We start from the raw sequence: 20736 nt of genomic DNA on the forward strand, positions 1-20736 counted from the left end.
CAGTTAGCTTTTTACTCAAATATGAAATTTGATTTGAAGCCTTGATTGATTCAAGTAAGATTCCAGAGTGACTGTTTTTTCTTTCCTCTTTTGAATGGTTGACTTGAGTTATTTGGGTCCATTTGAGTAAAATGATTCAGATCAAATGATTTAAACAAATCAGATTCAGTTGAAAGAAAAAGAGACACCACCACCAGTCCACCACCATATAAAGGTGTTTTTTTTTTAAGTCTAACCAATGCCTATTGGTATACACAGTTCAAACTTCAAACATATTCTAAATTCAAATCTTTCAGAAATGCCAAAAAAAAAGAGGAGAGCACAAAAACAAAAGAGAAATAGCAAAAGTGATATAGATTTTTGTTTTAGTAAAATACTTGTATATATGAAATCCGAACAAAATGGACAATAGAGTATTATTACACAACCACAGTAACCTTCATTTCTTTCTTTATCTCTTTCTTATATCTATTTATGTAAACAACCTCTGTCTTCATACCATTCTAGAAGTACCACAACATCCAACTTTTCATCACTCCATTCTCCAACTTATCTCCTCAAATTCTCCACGATATACGAAGCATAAAGATCCCTTCACAATAACGACAATTAAAGTGAATACTATAATCACAAGCGACGAAGAATCATATCAGACAAACAGGGAATATGTGATATTTTATTGAGCGAATCTTCGATCTATTTTTATTACAAGGTTTATTCACAGAAATGCTGAACATTCGCTTAATAAAAACAGCTGAAACAGCCATTCAAACGTGTCTGACATCACTGTGTAAGACAAAAATAACTATTTCTAAAGTCTGACTTCGAGTCAATTTAGTCCTCGAGTAAGTTTTCATCTGACTCAGAAACAAAAACACTAGCTACCTATAAGAAATAGAGGAAATGAAGTGAAAAAGGAGACTCACATGGAATGTTGGATAGCTTCATAAGCAGCAGCAGCTGGTAGAAAGTCATTCACAGCTACTTCCTTGTTCTCATTTTTCTTGTCTGATTTCATTTGTTAAGGCAATTTTAATAGACAGCGAAGAGTAACATGTTATTTGGTTTAGTTTGAAAATGTGATTATTGTTCAAAAAAGTTACTAATCATATATGGTAACCAAAAAAGGATACAATCTTCGAAGAAGCGTCTAATCTCAGCCAAACGATGAGGTGCAAGCTCTTTGATATCAGTGAAGTGTCGATATTCAGGATCATCAGCACATACAGCAATTATCTTGTCGTCTTTCTCTCCCTAATATCCATTTATAATTGAATACACCAAAATTAGCCTAAAACGGGAAGAAATCATTAAAGTTGGTGCGGAAGGTGGGGTGGGAGGATATATTACCTGATCAATCATAGGCATAAGACCAATGGCTTTAGCTCGAAGAAAACATCCGGGAAGAATTGGTTCCTGCAAGTGTTCCCAATATCACAAATTACTAGTTAGCCTAGATAGTTAGAGTCTTAGTGATATATCACCACATGAGCAGCTCTGCATGAGCTACAACAACAAAATATGCTACTTTTAAGACCTTGGCATCTATTATGCTACCATTTAAGTAGTTGAAATTTTGAAATTGGATATTGGACCATTCGGCAAAAGTCGATAATATTGGGGGGAGGTGGCGAAAGAAGAAGAAGATGATATGGTGATATATAACCGGTATGGAAGCTACATAACTAATTTTATCAACCAGCTCATATCAGTTTTTTTTTTCAATTGCTAGCCGACATCTGAAATACCAGCAATATATTTTAAGACATTTTTTACATTTTAGATATACACCACGCCAGCAAATGTTAACATATGAACTTCCTAATGTTTTGTATTTTTTTTGAAAAGTCTAATGTTTTGTTTTAAGAACAGACTTTTCTGAAGATACTTCCATCGACAATATTTACTTGGTTTTCATCATGAAGCATCATCTTATTCATATGTGTTTGTATTTATGACTTAAACGCAAATATTATTGCAAAATACCTGCATGAGAACCAAGACATCCATGGGATCATTATCCTCACAGAGAGTACGAGGGATGAAGCCATAGTTGTGGGGGTACACAACAGACGAGTACAATACACGGTCAACCTGCAAGAGAAGTCCAAATTTTTAGTATTGGAAGAACGTCGAGAGCAATATAAGGCAAAAGTGAAGTTTATTGATTACCTTGATAAGCCCAGTTTTCTTGTCAAGTTCATATTTCACCTTACTTCCTTTTCCAATTTCAACAACCTGCATATTAGCAATTGATTTTCATGAAAACCTATTATAGAGGTAATTCTATTTATTAATCTCAAACATATTCGAAAATGTTTCGCATAAAAACATTTTAAAGTTACGATCTAAAAGGAGAACAAACAAGACATTCTAATAGGAAGGATTAGTTATAAAACTAAAAAATTGAAGTATAAAAGGAAAATAATTTAGGTCAATATAGAGATATAAATGTACGTAGAACTTCAAGAGCCAATGGTTCTTTTGGCCCTAAGCCACCTGTTGCATGCCAGACCAGCACAGACTGTTCCAACATGCAACTGCGTACGTAAATAAAAATCTTGGTACATCCAAACTTCTACTCGTGAGTAAAACTCTATTGGGTTTCTTTTGTCTACAGTTCAAATATGGTGAAACAGAAGATAGAAGACACAAAGTTTGCTGGTCAAGTATGAGCAATCAAATCACTATTCTGTTTCCTGTCAAGGTAAGTTTGTAACATGTGCTTTGTCTAATCTTTATCTCTAAACTCTCAAACAAAAAAGATGTAATAGTAACGACGAACTAGCAAAAGTGCGCTTGTGCCAAGGGAGACTAATTTATTAAGAGGACTGTCAGGGATCTCCCTTTAGGGTGATCGAAAACTGAGGGAAGAAAGGCAAACTATATAATCATGCTTTCATGAGCGGAAAATTTCTTTTATTGAAGTAAGTCAGTAACCGTTAACTATTAAGTACAGATCAGTATTCTTACACAATTGAAGATAATCGGAGCTTCAGGCCCTGCATTAGGATTCAGAAATTAAACAGGTTTAGTAGATTTAAATGGATAGAGAGAGAGAGAGACAAACTTTCACAACTAAACACTTTGATTCACTTATGGGGGAATAGACCAAAATGGAAATGAGGTATTAGTACAATTAAGAATTAAATTCCATTACCTATCTCAAGATCATGCCAAGGATGTGCTGCAACTGATCTCCGAGAAAGGGATGAAAGTATTCTTTCATTAAGAGGGGCTCGTGACGTTTGACGTGCTCCATTGACTTTGATTGGAGCTTCATTAGTTGGAGTTTCCTTAGTGACTTTGATTGGAGCTTCATCGGTTGGAGTTTCCTTAGTGACTTTGATTGGAGCTTCATTGGTCGGAGTTTCCTTAGTTAGAGTTTCAGTGATTGGAGTTTCAATAGTTGGAGCCATCGCTCAAAGCTGAAAACGAAATACATCAAAATTAACAGTGCAGCTTTCAATAATTTGCGTTATGAGCTATTTTGTGCACATATAAGATAGAATATGAATAACTAATTAGTATCAAATTCTAGGTTTTTATACTCATAAACATCATCCTCTCTTACTTCCCAGCCGAAAATGAAAATCCATAATACTACTACGACGATGATTTTGATGCGGTTTTATTCAATTAAAGATTAGCAGAGATCTTCCAGATTAATTACTAAAAAATCCATATCTAGCTAGTACGTATAATGACCAGATCATCTATTGAAATATCATATTGGCATGCACATCAAGAACGTAAAGTTTACATAGTATAGTAATAGATCAATAGCTCATTAGTCATCATATTCCTAATAAGATTTATAAGCAGACGGTTCAACGCACTTGCTAGCTTTACCAAGGGGCTAAATACGATAATGTAGTCCCTCTTTCCTATCAGAACAAAGTAAATCTCTAGCTTGTGTCTCTGAGTGAATGAGACTTTGCCGAAAAATAGTCAGAAATTTCATGTGAATATCGCAATTTGTCACATATACAAAGTAATTATCTTATAACAAAACATTAAAAAATCTATGAGCCATAAAGCATTGATTGAACAGAATCAAACTATTGAAAGAACCGAAATCTAATTAGAATTTGGGCATAACATAGATATAGGCATTAATTGAACAGAATCAAACTATTGAAAGAACCGAAATCTTTAAGATACAAAAAATCAGCGATCTAATCAGATTTTCATTATCATAACCTAACATAACAGGAAGAAAACTACAATAATCTCGATCCAAAAAACATTAATGCCTTTCACTGGAATTGAAAAGACAAAAGATTGCGTCACTAACAAAAAATGTAGAAACCAAATCCGGCACATAAATATCAAATCTCAAACAGATTCAGAAATTCAGTCTCTGTGATTTTTTTTTAATTTATTACTCAAAACTAATGACCTTGAGATAGAGCTAAGACCAATAGAGAAAGTGATTTTGAACATCGATCCGTACAGAAAAACCAAAATGCTTCTCAAATAAAGTACCTGAATCGGATCAAAATGCCCTAAATAATAGCAGTTAGAAAACATTACAGATTATAGACCTAAATACAGCAAAAAAGTACGCTAATCAACATTGATCCACAGAGAAATAAGAAAGACGAAATGCTTATCAGCTTAGATTAACAGTTACTGAAATCATTGAACTGAAAGAGCAGAGAAATGTTAGTATTCAACATCGATCTAGAGAGAGAGAAAGAGAGAAATAGATTTAAATGCATTTGAAGCAAGTAACTGAAATAAATCAAAGGATTCAAAGCTAACCTGAGAAAAATGATGGAAGCTCTGAGATTGATTTGAACAAACAAGATCGAGCTCCGGAAACAAATTCCAAAACTCAATTGCGAGAAATCAATGTAAATGAAAAAACCCTAGAAAACACAGATTTTATAAGTTGAGAAACAGAGGTGTGAGAATTCCCGCTTTCTTTCTTTCTTTCTCTTTCTCACTCCTTGCCGGTTTAAAGGCACTTTCATACGTTATTAGTGAGTTTTAGAGAGAGAAAGTTTGGATTAAAGAATTAGGAAACGGAACATTAACGTGAATCCAGATCAGCGTAAATATTACGCGTCAGAATATAATTAGTTGCTTCAAACTGAAGAGAGTGTTGCCACGTTGACAGAGACGGAATTCCTAACGGTCGTTTAGTTCGTCGCTATCTTCTAGTTCCACGCGCCACCAGCGACGCGCGGTCTTCAACTATGAGAGTGTGAGAGAACAAATCTGGATTCTGTCGGTGGAAACTTCGGCATCTATGAATGGGATTAAGGTATTAAATATGAGGATATTCTACATGCCTAATTAGGTCCCACCTAAACAATTTACAGCTTTTTAGGTAAAAAATAAATAATATTCACATTAGATAAAGATATTTGTCTGAATCAAATAGATCTAAAATTATTAAGATTAATTCGACAAAATATAGATTAGATTCATTTTTAAATTTCTACCTAATCAATTCAGAATTTAGTTAAGTTTTAAAATTGACAAAAAAAAACCCTTTCGATTTATAAAAAAATTCACTAAAAATCAATTTCCAGAATAAAAGTAAATACGTAAACGTGGAAGTAGGATGTCTTGTCTCTGTTATTACTTGAAGTATTCTAATTAAATAATGGTCCTAAATTTGTTGTACCATGAAACTTCCCGGTTCCCGTCATAATGGAGGTATAACGTCACATTCAGTTGTTACTGGAACAAGTTATTAAACAAATATATACGTGATATTCTAAGTGTTAAAATAAATAGTTTGGTAATTAATACTATTCAACAGCCCTAACTCCTTCTAACATGTAAACCACCGATACTTTATTCTATAAAGCTTTTATCTACGGATCATCTGGGTATGATTTATTTAGTCAAACAACTTTCGTACTAGACAAATTTAAACTTTATAATATAAATTTCATTCCATTATGTGATAATTAATAAACTGCATTTTTATTTCTTTCACTTTATCTTATTTAGGTTTCGAGGATTTGGAGCTCTTGGTGGAACATGGTTTATAGCTTATATTAATCCTATGTTTAGTTGTTTTTTGTTCGTTTCTCCTTCATATCTTAATAAGCCCATAAGCACCCATTGGTTAATTTATCAATACTACCTTTTATCTGTTTGTGATTGTTCGTGCCATTTTATTATTACTACTTGACTACTTCCATATTTATGGTGGAATTTTTCTTGACATAACAAAATGACCCCTAGTTACCTCCTGATTAAATCATATCAATAGACTCTCAATTCATGAGGTTTATTTCCAAGTCAATATGAATTTTTTCGTGATTGACGAAAGAAATATTTCTCTTCGACAGAACAGTGTGGATAGAGAAAAAGAGAGCCAAAATTTCAGAGAGAAATGGTCAAAAATTTAAAAAGAAATATTTGACCGACACAGATAATGAAATATGCAAATGATAGAAATGAAATGATAGAGATACTGGTGGACTGGTGGTTGGAAGTGGTGGTCGAAAGTGGAAGCAGAAGAAAAAAGAAAATTGCCTGCCTCAAATAATTTGATAAAATTACCATTTTTCTTTAGAATTATATACCTCTTAATATTGTTTTTGTTTCCGATTTTAAATGTGTCATTGTCATTGTTGATTTATACCCAAGTGGCCAAGTGTAAAAAATGTCATCTATATATGGCCAAAGTGGCATATATCCAAGTCATGGATGACTGGAATAAGAGGTGGCGTGGAAGGGACTTCATTTATAGGCAAAAGGTCTGTGTTCTTTCAATCTTTATTCTCATTCAAGAATTATACCTTGGCATATAAGGATCAATCTCTTTCTTTCTCTCTCTATCCGCATCATATTTTTATAATTTTCTACATGTGAGCTGGTTGCAGCTATGACTGACTCTCCATTACCCAACTTGTAGTAAGATTGTAGGGCAATTTTCTTCTTTTAACTTGTATAAGCTACCATTCTTACACTTCTCATCCACTTCTTCTTTAGATGAAGGAAAGCTACCAATTCCACTAGTTTTCCAAGCAATCACCTCAGTGGACTTTCGAGATCTTGGATACTCTAGTTCATCTCCTATAAAAATAATAATGCTAGCTAGATTAACACAATCTTTTCGGCACATTATCGAGTACAAGATCATTTAACAGTTCATTCTAAATATTTCATAGATACTATGCGTCTATAAATTTCGAAAATAGTGGAAATAATAGTGAGATTTTATGTGTTCATTTGTATATGTGTCAACAAAAAGTCGTGTACTTCAAGTTCTTAATAGATTAAGATGAAAAAAAACCCGTCTCTCTCTCTAAAACCGTCTTTCACAGATCTGAGTTTTGCTTCCGGCGAAGGGTCCTCCCTTCGTCGTAACCCTTGTACCTTTCTTTAGTAGCTTGCTATCCCTCCCTAAATAGTTTCTAGGGTCCCAGATCGGTGTGGTAGTCATTGTGTTCTTGATGAGGTGGTGGTCGTAGTGTATTGCGGTGGTTAGATTTATGGTTTATGGTGGTGAAGGGATTGAACGGAAGCGATGGTGGTCTGATTGGTGTTGTATGGTGGTAGCGGGGATTGAACGAAAGTGATGGTGGTGGTTTGAGTTGCTGTGTTTGGTGGTGGTGGTGGCATTGAATAAAAGAGATAGCGGTGGCTTGAGTTAGGGTTCTTTGTGGTCTTCTAGTGGTTTTGTGGTTTGATACGGTGGTGGTTTTCAATGGGGATGGTGGGAGTCTGTTTTTTGTGGTATGATATGGTGGTGGTTTTGTAGTTTGGATCATGGTGGTTTCCGGCAGTGACGATGGTTTTCAACGTAATGGCAGGCGGCGCTTTCCCGTTAATGGCGACGGTAGTTCTCTCGGCTGGGGGCACCTTTAATATTAGTATAATATTTTATCAACCTCTAAGGTCTTTTCATTCTCAATCTTGAAGATCTTTTTCTTTGGTCGACCTTTAGGGTTCTTTCTTTTTTTGTGTCTACTCATTTCTTTCCCTTCATCAGGCACTTTACGTTCGAAAGTTATGCGTAGAACTTTACTTATGTAACTCTCGTGTAGTTCTCAGGGGAATTAACAATCGAATACCATGTAATAATGTGGATCACTTATGAATGTAATTCCGGTTTTAATCAAAAAGAAAAAGAAAAAAAGTCGGGTAAAAGCACGATCCAGATCTTAATCAAATTTGAAATTTTTCGATTTTTTAGTGGAAGTAACTCATAATTTATGAGTCACAAATTAAGTTAAAATATTTTGTGCACATAGAACTCCCTTGATTATTTTGTTTTGATCTATTGATTTGGTTGATTAATTTACCAAACATTAGATGATAAATTTAGATATATATCACATTAATAGTGTATCTTTTGGAATCTTATACACGATTTTTTAATATTTTAATTTCACGTATATAATTATGGCCATAATTATTATTTAACTGCTAAAATAACAGTTTTCCCATAAAATGAATTATAATGAAACTCTTACGAAAATTTCAAGTAAATAATAATAGAAAATAAGGGAGCAAATCACAGGCTTTAGGGTCATTATATTGCATTTTCTTCTTCTATCAACCAGGACCCCCAACAGAGCCATTTATTTACATTGCTACATTTTGTCGACCAATATTTTATCAAATTCAATTTATTATTGGGGTTATGGTAGCATATTTTTAGTATAAGAAATTTTCATACCAACCAAATCGAATAACAAAAACAAATATGCATTGAGAATGAGAATAGAAAGACATTTTAGTGGGTTGCCTGTCTGTTGAAAAGACATGGCAACAAATTAAGCCATTAAAATGTTTCTTTAAAACCGATTCCTTAAAATGCTTTCGATGTAATGCTTCCGATGTTTATTATAGTACGAATATATAGCTAAGCTTTGAAGTTTCTGAACAGCTATGATGCTTAAAAACTAAGTTATATTTAATAATGTCAAATATGAGATTATTAAGTAATAAAAAAGAGTCTGGAATACCAATTATAAAGAATAGGATTCTCATAGTGGAAAGAGAAAAAGAATTGATAATCAAGGTGTTGTTATCAACTTTGGCCAACATATATATTAAGGTAGTCAAGAATATGGAGAGCCCGAGAGGATAAGCATCTATTCAAAGTGACCTAAAATCCTCCCTGTCCCGGACAAGTGACACCAAAAGCATTATGATGAAAGAAAATTTCAACAAAAAAAAAAGTTAGGATGAAAGAAAAACCACCGATAATATGTGGTAAAGAATGGTAACGCCACAAATAAAAAATTCCCTCCTATTTTACTTTTCATGAACTCTTTTTTTTTTTTTTTTTTTTGTTGAACTAACTTTTCATGAACTCTTAATCAAATATTTTCATTCATTTCCTATTCTAAGATTCAAACTATCATCTATGTGGTAAAGAATGATAACGCCACTAACAATCAAAAAAGGTTTCAAATATCATCTTATTAATTTGTTCTTCTTTCTCCTTCTTCTTTAATTTTGAGGTGAACAGGTAAAATTCATTTGATTGTTTTTAGTCTCTTAATCTTCATCTTCACCTCTCCTCCACCATCACAACTTTCGACCACCACTGTCATTTTCGACCACCAACCACCTCACCCTCTCTCTCTCTCTCATATATATCTTTCTCGCTATTTCACTGGTTCGATCTTTATCCGTCGCATTCTCTCTTTCTCTCTGTAGATATCTCTCTTGTTGTTGTTGGGTTTTACACCATTCTACTAGTGTTTATAGCGGAATTAAGACATCTAATGTCTACACTAGTATTCCCAGGATCACATGCATAAACCTATGATAATCATTAATTAAAACTAGAAAGATAAATACCTTGTTCGCTAGTTTTCCCTCGAACCTTTCCAATTGCTTATGAGAAGACCAAGAGCTTCAAGTGTAGCTCCTCTACTTGGGACACGAGCAAACAATTTGATCTCCCACCTTGTTGTATAGCTAGCACACCAATGGTGGTTGGAAAAGAAGAACTCCATTCTTCTTGACTAGATAGATAGTTAATGGGAATTAGCTCACTTTCTCCTCTCTACTTGATGTGGTAGAGTAAGAAAGCTTAGAGAGAAATTCCACACCTTATTCTCTGCCCTAAGAGTGTTTATATAGAACCCTAATAAGAATCCACCTCCTTTTAAGTTTCCTAAAACACCCTTTAGAATAAGATTTAGGGAAATAGTCGAAAATAGCAACTATTGATATTTTCTCAATTCCCTAAGGAGGAGGTGTCCAAACACCACGAAAATTGGCAGATATAATGTTTATTATATCAGCAACTAACCCTCCAAAATTCAGCTCAATCCGAGTCCTAGAAGTACCCGAACCGGTCTAGGCCCAAAAACCCTGTTTTTGGCCCTTTTGTACTATCTTTGCCTAATTCCTTTTTAGGCCTATGAGATATGTTTATGGGACACTCCCATGATTATATCTCACTCCCACTAGTCATATCCTAGATCAATTTGTCACTCTTATGTGTAACCCGTTGTAGGATCCGATCGAAGTTAGCCGCGAATTACTTCGTAATTCGTCGATCGTAGTTGGTCTCTAGCTACAACTCTACGATCCCTAAATCAATCGGACTTGATGATCTTCCGCATCAATTGTCCTATCCGACAAATTGTTCGCATTGTCACCTTGGTCGAAGGACATCTCCTTCAACTCCTTCAGACTCCCACTTGGACTTAGAACAAGTACAATGCTCGATTCCCATGTCACTTAGTATCCCATCTGATACGTCACGTCATTCAGACTTTCTTGATCTCGAGTACAACTGTCAAAACAAATGATTAACTTTTAATCCATTTGAGCACGGCCATGCATTTTCAGTTGTTGCTCGTCAAGTGGCCCGAGGACACTGTACCCTAACATGGTTAGGAGGACATAATCCATTCTTGCGCTCCCACTCAACTTCATGTCTATCCTGTCCTTCCCAGTATCCGCCTTTATAACCTCCTTTTACGGCGCGGCGTTTAACGGAACCAAAGTCAGACATTCCTTACATAAGATGAGCTGAGCACTCATGTTTTGAGGAATCTCTTCAATCTTGTCTTTGTGAGAAGTTTGACGATTTCATCATTCTTTGGATGAACTTCTCACGTTGAGGGTTATTCCAGTGTATAATCCCTATTATGCACTCACGTAGTCGAATCGAATACACTATTTCTATAGCCCATGAAACTGCGCTATCCCATCGACTCCCGTACTAGTCTTCGTGAGTCATTGTTGTCCATGCAATGACCTGGACTAGGGAATTGATAATGAATCACTCCAAGTTCACTTAGTAGGGTTTCATTCATCAGATCACGTATCTGACAAGCCTACTCGGAGCGTTTTCTTTATCGTGTGGACTGTCTCTTAAAATACCAAACCAAATTTTAATGACAAAATAAAATTTCTTTTATTTTATTTATCGAATGTAAGTAATTAGGTACATAAACTCTATTATGAATCCAAATTACATTTGTTGCCATTCCCCAATGCGCTTTATACCAATGTCCCTCATGTGTGAATCATGTTTGGGCTGAGGTAACGGTTTGGTTAACGGATCTGCAACGTTATCATCCGTATGAACCTTGCAAATTACCACATCTTTTCTCTCTATGATTTCTCTAATCAAGTGGTACTTCCTTTGGATATGTTTGGATTTTTGGTGCGCTCTTGGTTCCTTGGCTTGGGCTATAGCTCCGGTGTTGTCACAATAGAGAGTCACGCCCTCTTCCATGCCAGGTACGACACCAAGTTCTATCATGAACTTCTTGATCCAGACTCCTTCCTTTGCAGCTTCCGAGGCCGCTAGGTATTCTGCTTCAGTGGTAGAGTCTGCAACTGTGCTCTGCTTGGAACTTTTCCAACATACCGCTCCTCCATTCAGACAGTAGACGAACCCAGATTGTGATTTGAAGTCGTCTCTATCCGTTTGAAAGCTTGCATCCACATGGCCTACAACTTTTAGTGTATCTTCCCCGCCATATACCAGGAAATGATCCTTAGTCCTTTTCAGGTATTTTAGGATATTCTTGGCGGCGTGCCAGTGCGCTTGGCCTGGATTTGATTGGTAACGGCTACACATGCTCAAAGCATATGAGACGTCTGGGCGAGTGCAGATCATGGCGTACATGATTGATCCTATTGCCGAAGCATAGGGTACTTTCATCATGTGTGCTAGCTCATCAGGACTCTTAGGACACTGATCTTTGCTAAGCACCATACCATGTGACATGGGAAGGAATCCTCTTTTGGAGTTTGTCATCTCGAACCGTTGAAGAATCTTATCTATATAAGTTTCTTGACTAAGTCCGATCATCCTCCTTGATCTATCTCTATAGATCTTGATTCCCAATATGTATTCTGCTTCCCCTAAGTCCTTCATAGAGAAGCATTTCCGAAGCCAGTCTTTAACTGATTCCAACATCGGAATATTGTTTCCTATGATTAATATGTCATCAACATAAAGGACTAAGAAACCTAGGTCGTTCCCACTAACCTTCTTGTAAACACAAGATTCTTCTGCATTCTTGAGAAATCCAAATTCTTTGATTTTCTCGTCGAATCGAAGATTCCAACTCCGGCTTGCTTGCTTGAGTCCATAAATGGATTTCTTAAGCTTGCAAACTTTTCCAGCATTTTTGGAATCTACAAAACCTTCGGGTTGTGTCATGTACACATCCTCTTCCAAGTGTCCGTTCAGGAAGGCGGTTTTGACATCCATTTGCCAAATCTCATAATCATAATGAGCTGCAATTGCTAGAATGATCCGAATGGATTTAAGCATTGCGACAGGTGAAAAGGTTTCATCATAGTCTATGTCATGAATCTGTTTGTATCCTTTTGCCACGAGTCTAGCTTTGAAAACGCTAACGTTTCCATCCTTGTCAGTTTTTACTTTGAAAACCCATTTGCATCCGATTGGTTTTGCTCCATCGGGCAAATCGATCAAGTTCCATACTTGATTTTCTGACATGGAATCCATTTCCGATCTCATGGCTTTTAGCCATTTTTCGGAGTCGGGGCTCGTCATAGCTTGGTTGTAGGTACTCGGCTCATTATCTTCTAACAGTAGGATATCTGTTTTCTGAGATAATTCCTGGAGCCTTTGAGATCTACGAAGGGCCTGAGCAACTTTTGGAGTGTTCTCAACTAGTTGAGATGTCTCCTGCGAATTTGATTCGACTTGAGCGGGAGGTACTCTCTCGACCTCATTTTCCTCTTCCATACTTTGTGTATAGATAGGAGCCGCTAAACCTCTTGATATTTCTATATCTGTGTTTATTTGTTGCTCATATCGAATTTCATCGATATCTACATTTCTCCCACTTGTCTGTTTGGAAAGGAATTCCTTTTCAAGGAAGACACCATCTCGAGCAACAAACACTTTGTTCTCAGATTCGTGGTAGAAGTAGTAACCCCTTGTCTCTTTTGGATAGCCCACAAAGAGACATTTGTCTGATTTAGGTGCGAGTTTGTCTCCTTGTAAGCGTTTTACATAAACTTCGCATCCCCAGACTTTGAGAAAAGACAGCTTTGGAATCTTTCCAAACCATAACTCATATGGCGTCTTTTCTACAGCTTTTGACGGAGCTCGGTTAAGTGTGAAAGCAGCCGTTTCTAGAGCATACCCCCAGAACGTGTTTGGAAGATTTGCTAAGCTCATCATAGATCGAACCATGTCTAACAAGGTGCGATTTCTCCTTTCAGAAACACCATTCATCTGGGGTGTTCCTGGCGGAGTGAGTTGAGATACTATACCACAACTCCTAAGATGATCGTCAAATTCTTGACTCAAATATTCACCACCTCGATCGGATCGAATGGCTTTTATTTTCTTGCCAAGTTGATTCTCTACTTCGTTCTGAAATTGTTTGAACATGTCAAACGATTCGGACTTATGCCTCATCAAGTATATGTAACCATAACGAGTGAAGTCATCCGTGAACGTGATGAAGTAGCCATAGTTACCTCTCGCCGGAGTACTCATTGGTCCGCATACATCCGTATGTATGAGTTCCAAGAGTTCTTTGGCTCGGTCTCCTTTTCCTTTAAAAGAAGACCTCGTCATTTTACCCATTAAACATGATTCGCATGTGTCATATGATTCTAAATTATACGAACCTAGAAGTCCATGTTCATGGAGCTTTTTCATGCTTGTCATGTTAATGTGACCCAAACGACAATGCCAAAGGTAACTTGGATTTGAATCATCTGACCGTAGCCTATTGGTTTCTATGTTGAAGACTTCGTTCTCAATATTCGTAATATAGAGACCGTTGTATAGCTTAGCACTGGTATAAAACATTTCACCTTTGTATAAAGAACAACGCTGGTTTTTAATAGGTGATATCCCTCTTTGTCTAATTCTGAGACTGAGATAATGTTTATAGAAATAGAGGGTACATAATAGCAATTATGAAGTTCTAAAACTAGACCAGTTTCCAAAGGTAGACTGGAAGTTCCTACAGCTTTCGCAGCAACCGTTGCTCTATTTGCTACTCGTAGGACAAGCTCCCTTCCAGATAAATACTTGATTCCCTTAAGGCCCTGCACATCATAAATGATATGAGCACCACATCCGGTATCGAATACCCAGGATTGAGAATCAAATGTATTTGCTAAGTTAACTTCGATAACATAGATACCTTGGTCGGAATCGTGAGTTCCTTCCTTTTTCCTTTTGTTCTTCTGAATCAGTTGAAGTTCTTTCTTTGATTCAGACATTCCAATGCCTCTCCGGATTGCCTTAGAAGTTCCGTACTTCCTCAACCGTGATTTGTTTCGGGACATGTCCCTTAATCGACGGATGATTGTGTGCGCATCCATTTTCCTGAATCTCTTTTGAAGATTAGGCTCCATGGTTGCCAACATAAGGCAAGTTACTGAAATTGATTTCATCCGGATACTTTTGGCCTGCTTTTGTTCCTCAATCTTTGAGTTCGCAGTTATTCTTGGAATAGGGGTATCCAGTACGCTTTCTTTGTTTGTAGATTTGAGAACACTTCTCAATCTCTTTTCCCAATCAAGGAAGTTATCCATGTTCAATTTGTCCTCATCAAGGATTGAACATAGGTTGAAAAGATTGATTTTTGCCATAGTAAAACTACATGAAACAGAAAAAGGATTTTGCTAAGTATTACATTCGATAATTTTTGCAAAAAGTCCTAAGTTTTTGCCACATTATTCAAGATAAAACGTGTCCCTAGATGAATAATGCGATTCCAAGATCCCATCTCTCAAGGATTAAGCGGACTAGGGCCCTGCCCTTAATTCCCATTGATTTAGGTGAGTGAATACTTTCACTGATCATACTATATGATTCTCGGTTGATGGATTACATGTTTAGTGTAAAATCCATCCTTTTGCCTCGAGTATCCAAGACTCTCTTGCTGATCTCGTTGAGTAGAACCATTTAGACATGTAGGCCTCTTCTATAGGCCTACCCGCAATGTCCCAAGGTAGAGGAGGTACGCTGCGAAGGCCGACCCACCTTCCTCGAACAAGGGCGCAAGGAGTGTCTTAATTTGGATAGGCACTGTACACAAAATTACTTTTAGGGACTTTTACGCTAGTCTGGCGTTCGTTTTAGTGAACTAATTAGCCTAACTAACATCCACGACATAAAGCGTAAATAAGTAAGTAAATGCGCGCGAGAAAGTAAATCAAGCACATATGGATCCTAGTATGGCCCCTAACCTAGAAGATCTAATCTCCTTTGGTTTGCTTCTTGTTTCGCCTTTTAGTTTGTCTAGATCTCCGTCTTTGAACCTCCATTGATTTCTCCCACTCGCCTTTGGATTTCTTCCTTGAGTTTCATCAATGGACTCATAAACCCTAAACTCTAATTACAAGACTCAAACGATTCGCAGATCGTGTAAACTTGAAATTAAAATTATTACAAAACATGCACCCATCCGTGCTCAAAACAAGAATAAGAAATAAATTCTATGGCCATACTAGTTTCCGCATTCACATCACATGCAATCATATAATATATTTCAAGGCTATCAATTATATATGCATGTATATCCGGGAGATACTTTTGTCGACATCCGTATGTCATGTACGCACCTTAAGTCTACATCAAAAGATTAGACTAATGGTGTGTCTTGGTTTGATTTTAAAATTTGATTTTAAAGAGAAATTCCGTTTGGGCCTTGAATGGCCCGGGTTAATTTCGGAAATATTTGGATTGGAATTTTGGGAGAAAATTTGGATAAAACTCCCACTCGAATAGTGGTCCCTTTTCGTGGTCCGAAAAGCCTTGAAAAGACCCGGGACAAGTCCTAGACAAGTCCCGGCCCAAGCCCACAAAAGGGCTTGGACAAGGTCCGGATATGGCACGGCCCATAGGGCCGGCATGTCCAAGCCGAGGCCAATAGGCCTGATCTCGTCCTGGCCGGAGCCAGGACGCTAGTCCAAGCACCAGACGCGTCCTAGACGCATCTGGTGCTGGACCGGACCAGCACTAGGTGTCTCAGACTTAGTCCGAGACACCCAGGACCCCAGACGCGTCTCCAAGACGCGTCTGGTAGTAGCTATTGGACGCGTCTGGAAGACGCGACCTGGAGCAGCTGGACGCGTCCTCAGACGCATCCAACAGTAATCTGGGACGCGTCTACCAGACGCGTCCTCCAGGCTACTGGTCCGGCCAGGAAGCTTCCTGGCCGGACCTATTGAGTTTCTAAAAAACTCAATAGTTTCCCTTTTTTTTTTTTGTGTGTGTTGCAATTTTAAATTGCTTTTTCCAAAATTTGAAACACTTCTAAAATATTTCAAATTCTTTTTAGAACTATTCTAAATTTCCAAATTTTGTTTTTCACAAGTTTCCAAAAAACTTAAAAACAACTCTTTTAATCAAACCAATTTGGATCAAAATTTAGGTTTTGAAACTCTTTTCAAGAACAAATTTTGAAATCTTTTGACACAATAATCTATCTAGGAAAGCATGGAATTGGTCCAAAACTTAGATAAGATAGGCTAATTGCAAGAGGCTCTGACGCCACTGTTGGGTTTTACACTCTTCTACTAGTGTTTATAGCGGAATTAAGACATCTAATGTCTACACTAGTATTCCCAGGATCACATGCATAAACCTATGATAATCATTTATTAAAACTAGAAAGATAAATACCTTGTTCGCTAGTTTTCCCTCGAACCTTTCCAATTGCTTATGAGAAGACCAAGAGCTTCAAGTGTAGCTCCTCTACTTGGGACACGAGCAAACAATTTGATCTCCCACCTTGTTGTATAACTAGCACACCAATGGTGGTTGGAAAAGAAGAACTCCTTTTTTCTTGACTAGATAGATAGTTAATGGGAATTAGCTCACTTTCTCCTCTCTACTTGATGTGGTAGAGTAAGAAAGCTTAGAGAGAAATTCCACACCTTATTCTCTGCCCTAAGAGTGTTTATATAGAACCCTAATAAGAATCCACCTCCTTTTAGGTTTCCTCAAACACCCTTTAGAATAAGATTTAGGGAAATAGTCGAAAATAGCAACTATTGATATTTTCTCAATTCCCTAAGGAGGAGGTGTCCAAACACCACGAAAATTGGCAGATATAATGTTTATTATATCAGCAACTAACCCTCCAAAATTCAGCCCAATCCGAGTCCTAGAAGTACCCGAACCGGTCTAGGCCCAAAAACCCTGTTTTTGGCCCTTTTGTACTATCTTTGCCTAATTCCTTTTTAGGCCTATGAGATATGTTTATGGGACACTCCCATGATTATATCTCACTCCCACTAGTCATATCCTAGATCAATTTGTCACTCTTATGTGTAACCCGTTGTAGGATCCGATCGAAGTTAGCCGCGAATTACTTCGTAATTCGTCGATCGTAGTTGGTCTCTAGCTACAACTCTACGATCCCTAAATCAATCGGACTTGATGATCTTCCACATAAATTTTCCTATCCGACAAATTGTTCGCATTGTCACCTTGGTCGAAGGACATCTCCTTCAACTCCTTCAGTTGTAGATATCTCTCGCTTGTTGTAGATCTCTCTAGATCCCTCTTTCTCTTTCTCGTTGTATTTCTCTCTCACTCCCTAAACCCTAGACCTCGAGAGGGTTTCAGAATTCATGGTCGACTAGCCACAAGAGACTCGTGTCCAGTCGACCACGAAACGCTCCTCGAGGTCTGCATTCAGTGAAGGGAACATTTACCTTCGCATGAACTGTGTGTGTGTGTCTGTCATTGAGAGATAGAGAGATAGAAAGAGAGAGGGGGAGAGAGATAGACAACGAGATATAGGGAAAGAGAGATAGATCGTGAGAGAGATAGACAGTGAGAGATAGAGATAACAGTGAGAGACAAAGAGAGAGACAACGAGAGAGAGAGACACAGTGAGAGAGATCAAGAAGAGAGAAAGAAAGATGCGAGGAGATGAAGACTAGGGGCAAAAAATAAAAAATCAATTTGTGAATTTAAAATGAAGATAGACAAATCTTGTTAACCAAAGTCTACACCCAAAGACTTCTTTTAGGCGCCACCGCAAGCAAAACTTTATTCATGTAGTCCGAAGGATTTTTGAGTTTAAGGTCCAAAAATAGGGGGGGTAATTAATCATATATCCACTCCTAAATCAATAAATAAAATAAAACCAAAATAAATCGAAAATGTAAAATAAGTCCAAAAATTCACTATTTGGTGGGCCCCATGCATCAATCCTTTAATTTTCTCTCATTTTTGCCCTTTCATAGATATTTTTTAACCATTGGTAAACCAAAGGTTTGTGATGGTTGAGTTAATACAATTGTTCTTTCCATAAATTTTATGAAAGAATATTTATGGTGGATATTTAATGTTAATCTTTATTTCCAAAACTTATATTTTTCTAAAGTAACCTACCAAATCAATGGATATTTACCTAAAATTAGTTTCTCTCTCCCAAAAATGAGTTTATCTTTCTGTAATTATATGTTCTTTGAGTTCAAGAAAATATATTATTTCCAAAACTGATATTTGTCTAAATTAACCTACCAATTCAATGGATATTTACCTAAAACGAGATGCTCTATTCCAAAAACGATTTTCTCTCTCTGTAACTCTATGTTCTTTGAACTTCAAGAAAGTATGAATTTGTGATTTGCTTTTTATTTCTACCTCGATCCAATTAGACATCTACAAATTCATTTGTGAGGTTAAAAAGCAAACTATTTTGCTAGCATCTTACTGATTCTACTAGCATATTTTACATTCTACTAGCATCTGCTGAATGAATTTGATAAAGTAGTTTAAAAAGCAAATACTATTTCGCTAACATCTTATTGATTCTAATAGCAATTTTTACATTCTATTAGCATCTGTTGAATGAATATGAATACAGTAGTTTAAAAAGCAAGAATATTTTGCTAGTATCTTATGAATTTGTTACAGTAGGTTAACAAATACTTTTTCTAAAGTAACCTACCAAATCAATGGATATTTACCTAAAATTAGTTTCTCTCTCCCAAAAATGAATTTCTCTTTCTGTAACTATATGTTCTTTGAGTTCAAGAAAATATGTTATTTTCAAAACTGATATTTGTCTAAATTAACTTACCAATTCAATGGATATTTACCTAAAACGAGATGCTCTCTCCCAAAAATGATTTTCTCTCTCTGTAACTCTATGTTCTTTGAATTTCAAGAAAGTATGAATTTGTGATTTGCTTTTTATTTCTACCTCGATCCAATTAGACATCTACAAATTCATTTGTGAGGTTAAAAAGCAAACTATTTTGCTAGCATCTTACTGATTCTACTAGCATATTTTACATTCTACTAGCATCTGCTGAATGAATTTGATAAAGTAGTTTAAAAAGCAAATACTATTTCGCTAACATCTTATTGATTCTAATAACAATTTTTACATTCTATTAGCATCTGTTGAATGAATATGAATACAGTAGTTTAAAAAGCAAGAATATTTTGCTAGTATCTTATGAATTTGTTACAGTAGGTTAACAAATACTTTTTAGTAATTAAAATATATTATGTGAAATTGTTTTTGTTACATTTTCAGTATTTTACTAGCATTTTCTTGATTTTGTTACCATCTGATATGAATTTGTTACAATAGGTCGATTCTAATAAAATTCTATGCTGGTAGAATATTATCGAGTCCAACAACATTTTTAACATTTTATTTTAACGTTTGTTTTTTCTTACTCTTCACTACTGTAGATGATGAATGAAACCAGCAATCGATTCTCTCTCTCTCCCACTCGATGCTTTTGCCTTTTTCACTCGGTTTAATTTGGCGTCGATGATGAATGAAATCAAAACCTAGTTCGTATATTAGAAAATGACGATGCTCTCTCTCTCTCTCTCTCTCTCTCTTCGGTTTGATTTTGATCAATTCTAATATAAATATAAAACAAAGTATTCTGCTAAACGAAAAAGACAACTATTTTTCCGGAAGGAAAGTTTATTTTTAAGGAAATCATTTAATGAATCTCTAAATATTATGGTATATTTTATTTTAGGTTATTTTTTTAACTTAGGATATGTTAGGTAGTAAAAGAGAATGAGAGGATAGACATGTAATTTACTTTGAGGTTGTGTTTGATACTAGTTTGGGGAAAGGAAAAAAAATAGGGAATTATTTACTCGGAGAATCATTTACTCCAAGAAATACTTTCTCCATAACATTTTTCTATATTTTCCGATGTTTGGTTCATTAAGAAAAATATTCTTCTTATCTTCACCTATCCAACTCAAACTCCAGTCCTTGCACTAAAAGCTCCTCCCAGAAAACTTCATTAATAAACTAAACAATTGTTAATTGACAGAGTAAG

At 36.2% G+C, this 20736-nt stretch overlaps 1 protein-coding gene across 1 annotated transcript; it reads right to left on the bottom strand.

The window, feature by feature from the left end:
• Window positions 1–341: 341 nt before the first annotated feature.
• On the bottom strand, window positions 342–5257 carry LOC147558424 (soluble inorganic pyrophosphatase 4-like). Its single transcript, XM_086660078.1, has 9 exons — window positions 4768–5257; window positions 3161–3428; window positions 2974–3002; window positions 2173–2238; window positions 1987–2094; window positions 1351–1416; window positions 1134–1254; window positions 927–1008; window positions 342–592 (listed from the first exon to the last, which is right to left on the bottom strand). Exons 2-9 carry the CDS (start codon window positions 3417–3419, stop codon window positions 550–552), a joined length of 774 nt encoding a protein of 257 aa, XP_086516204.1. The 5' UTR covers window positions 3420–3428; window positions 4768–5257; the 3' UTR covers window positions 342–549.
• Window positions 5258–20736: the final 15479 nt, after the last annotated feature.

The sequence above is a fragment of the Eschscholzia californica genome, unplaced genomic scaffold (assembly GCF_041429995.1).
Source record: "Eschscholzia californica isolate CP2 unplaced genomic scaffold, dmEscCali1.0.p SCAF_2, whole genome shotgun sequence".
Taxonomy (NCBI): domain Eukaryota; kingdom Viridiplantae; phylum Streptophyta; class Magnoliopsida; order Ranunculales; family Papaveraceae; genus Eschscholzia; species Eschscholzia californica.

What these genes read in the sequence shown, in the direction of transcription:
- LOC147558424 (XM_086660078.1), bottom strand. Translation starts at nt 3,419, where the DNA reads ATGGCTCCAACTATTGAAACTCCAATCACTGAAACTCTAACTAAGGAA. An exon ending in TTGGCATGATCTTGAGATAG is followed by an intron (nt 3,003 to 3,160) that starts GTAATGGAATTT and finishes ATCCTAATGCAG; the next exon opens with GGCCTGAAGCTCCGATTATC. An exon ending in GAAGCTATCCAACATTCCAT is followed by an intron (nt 593 to 926) that starts GTGAGTCTCCTT and finishes GTTATTGTGAAG; the next exon opens with GGATCTTTATGCTTCGTATA.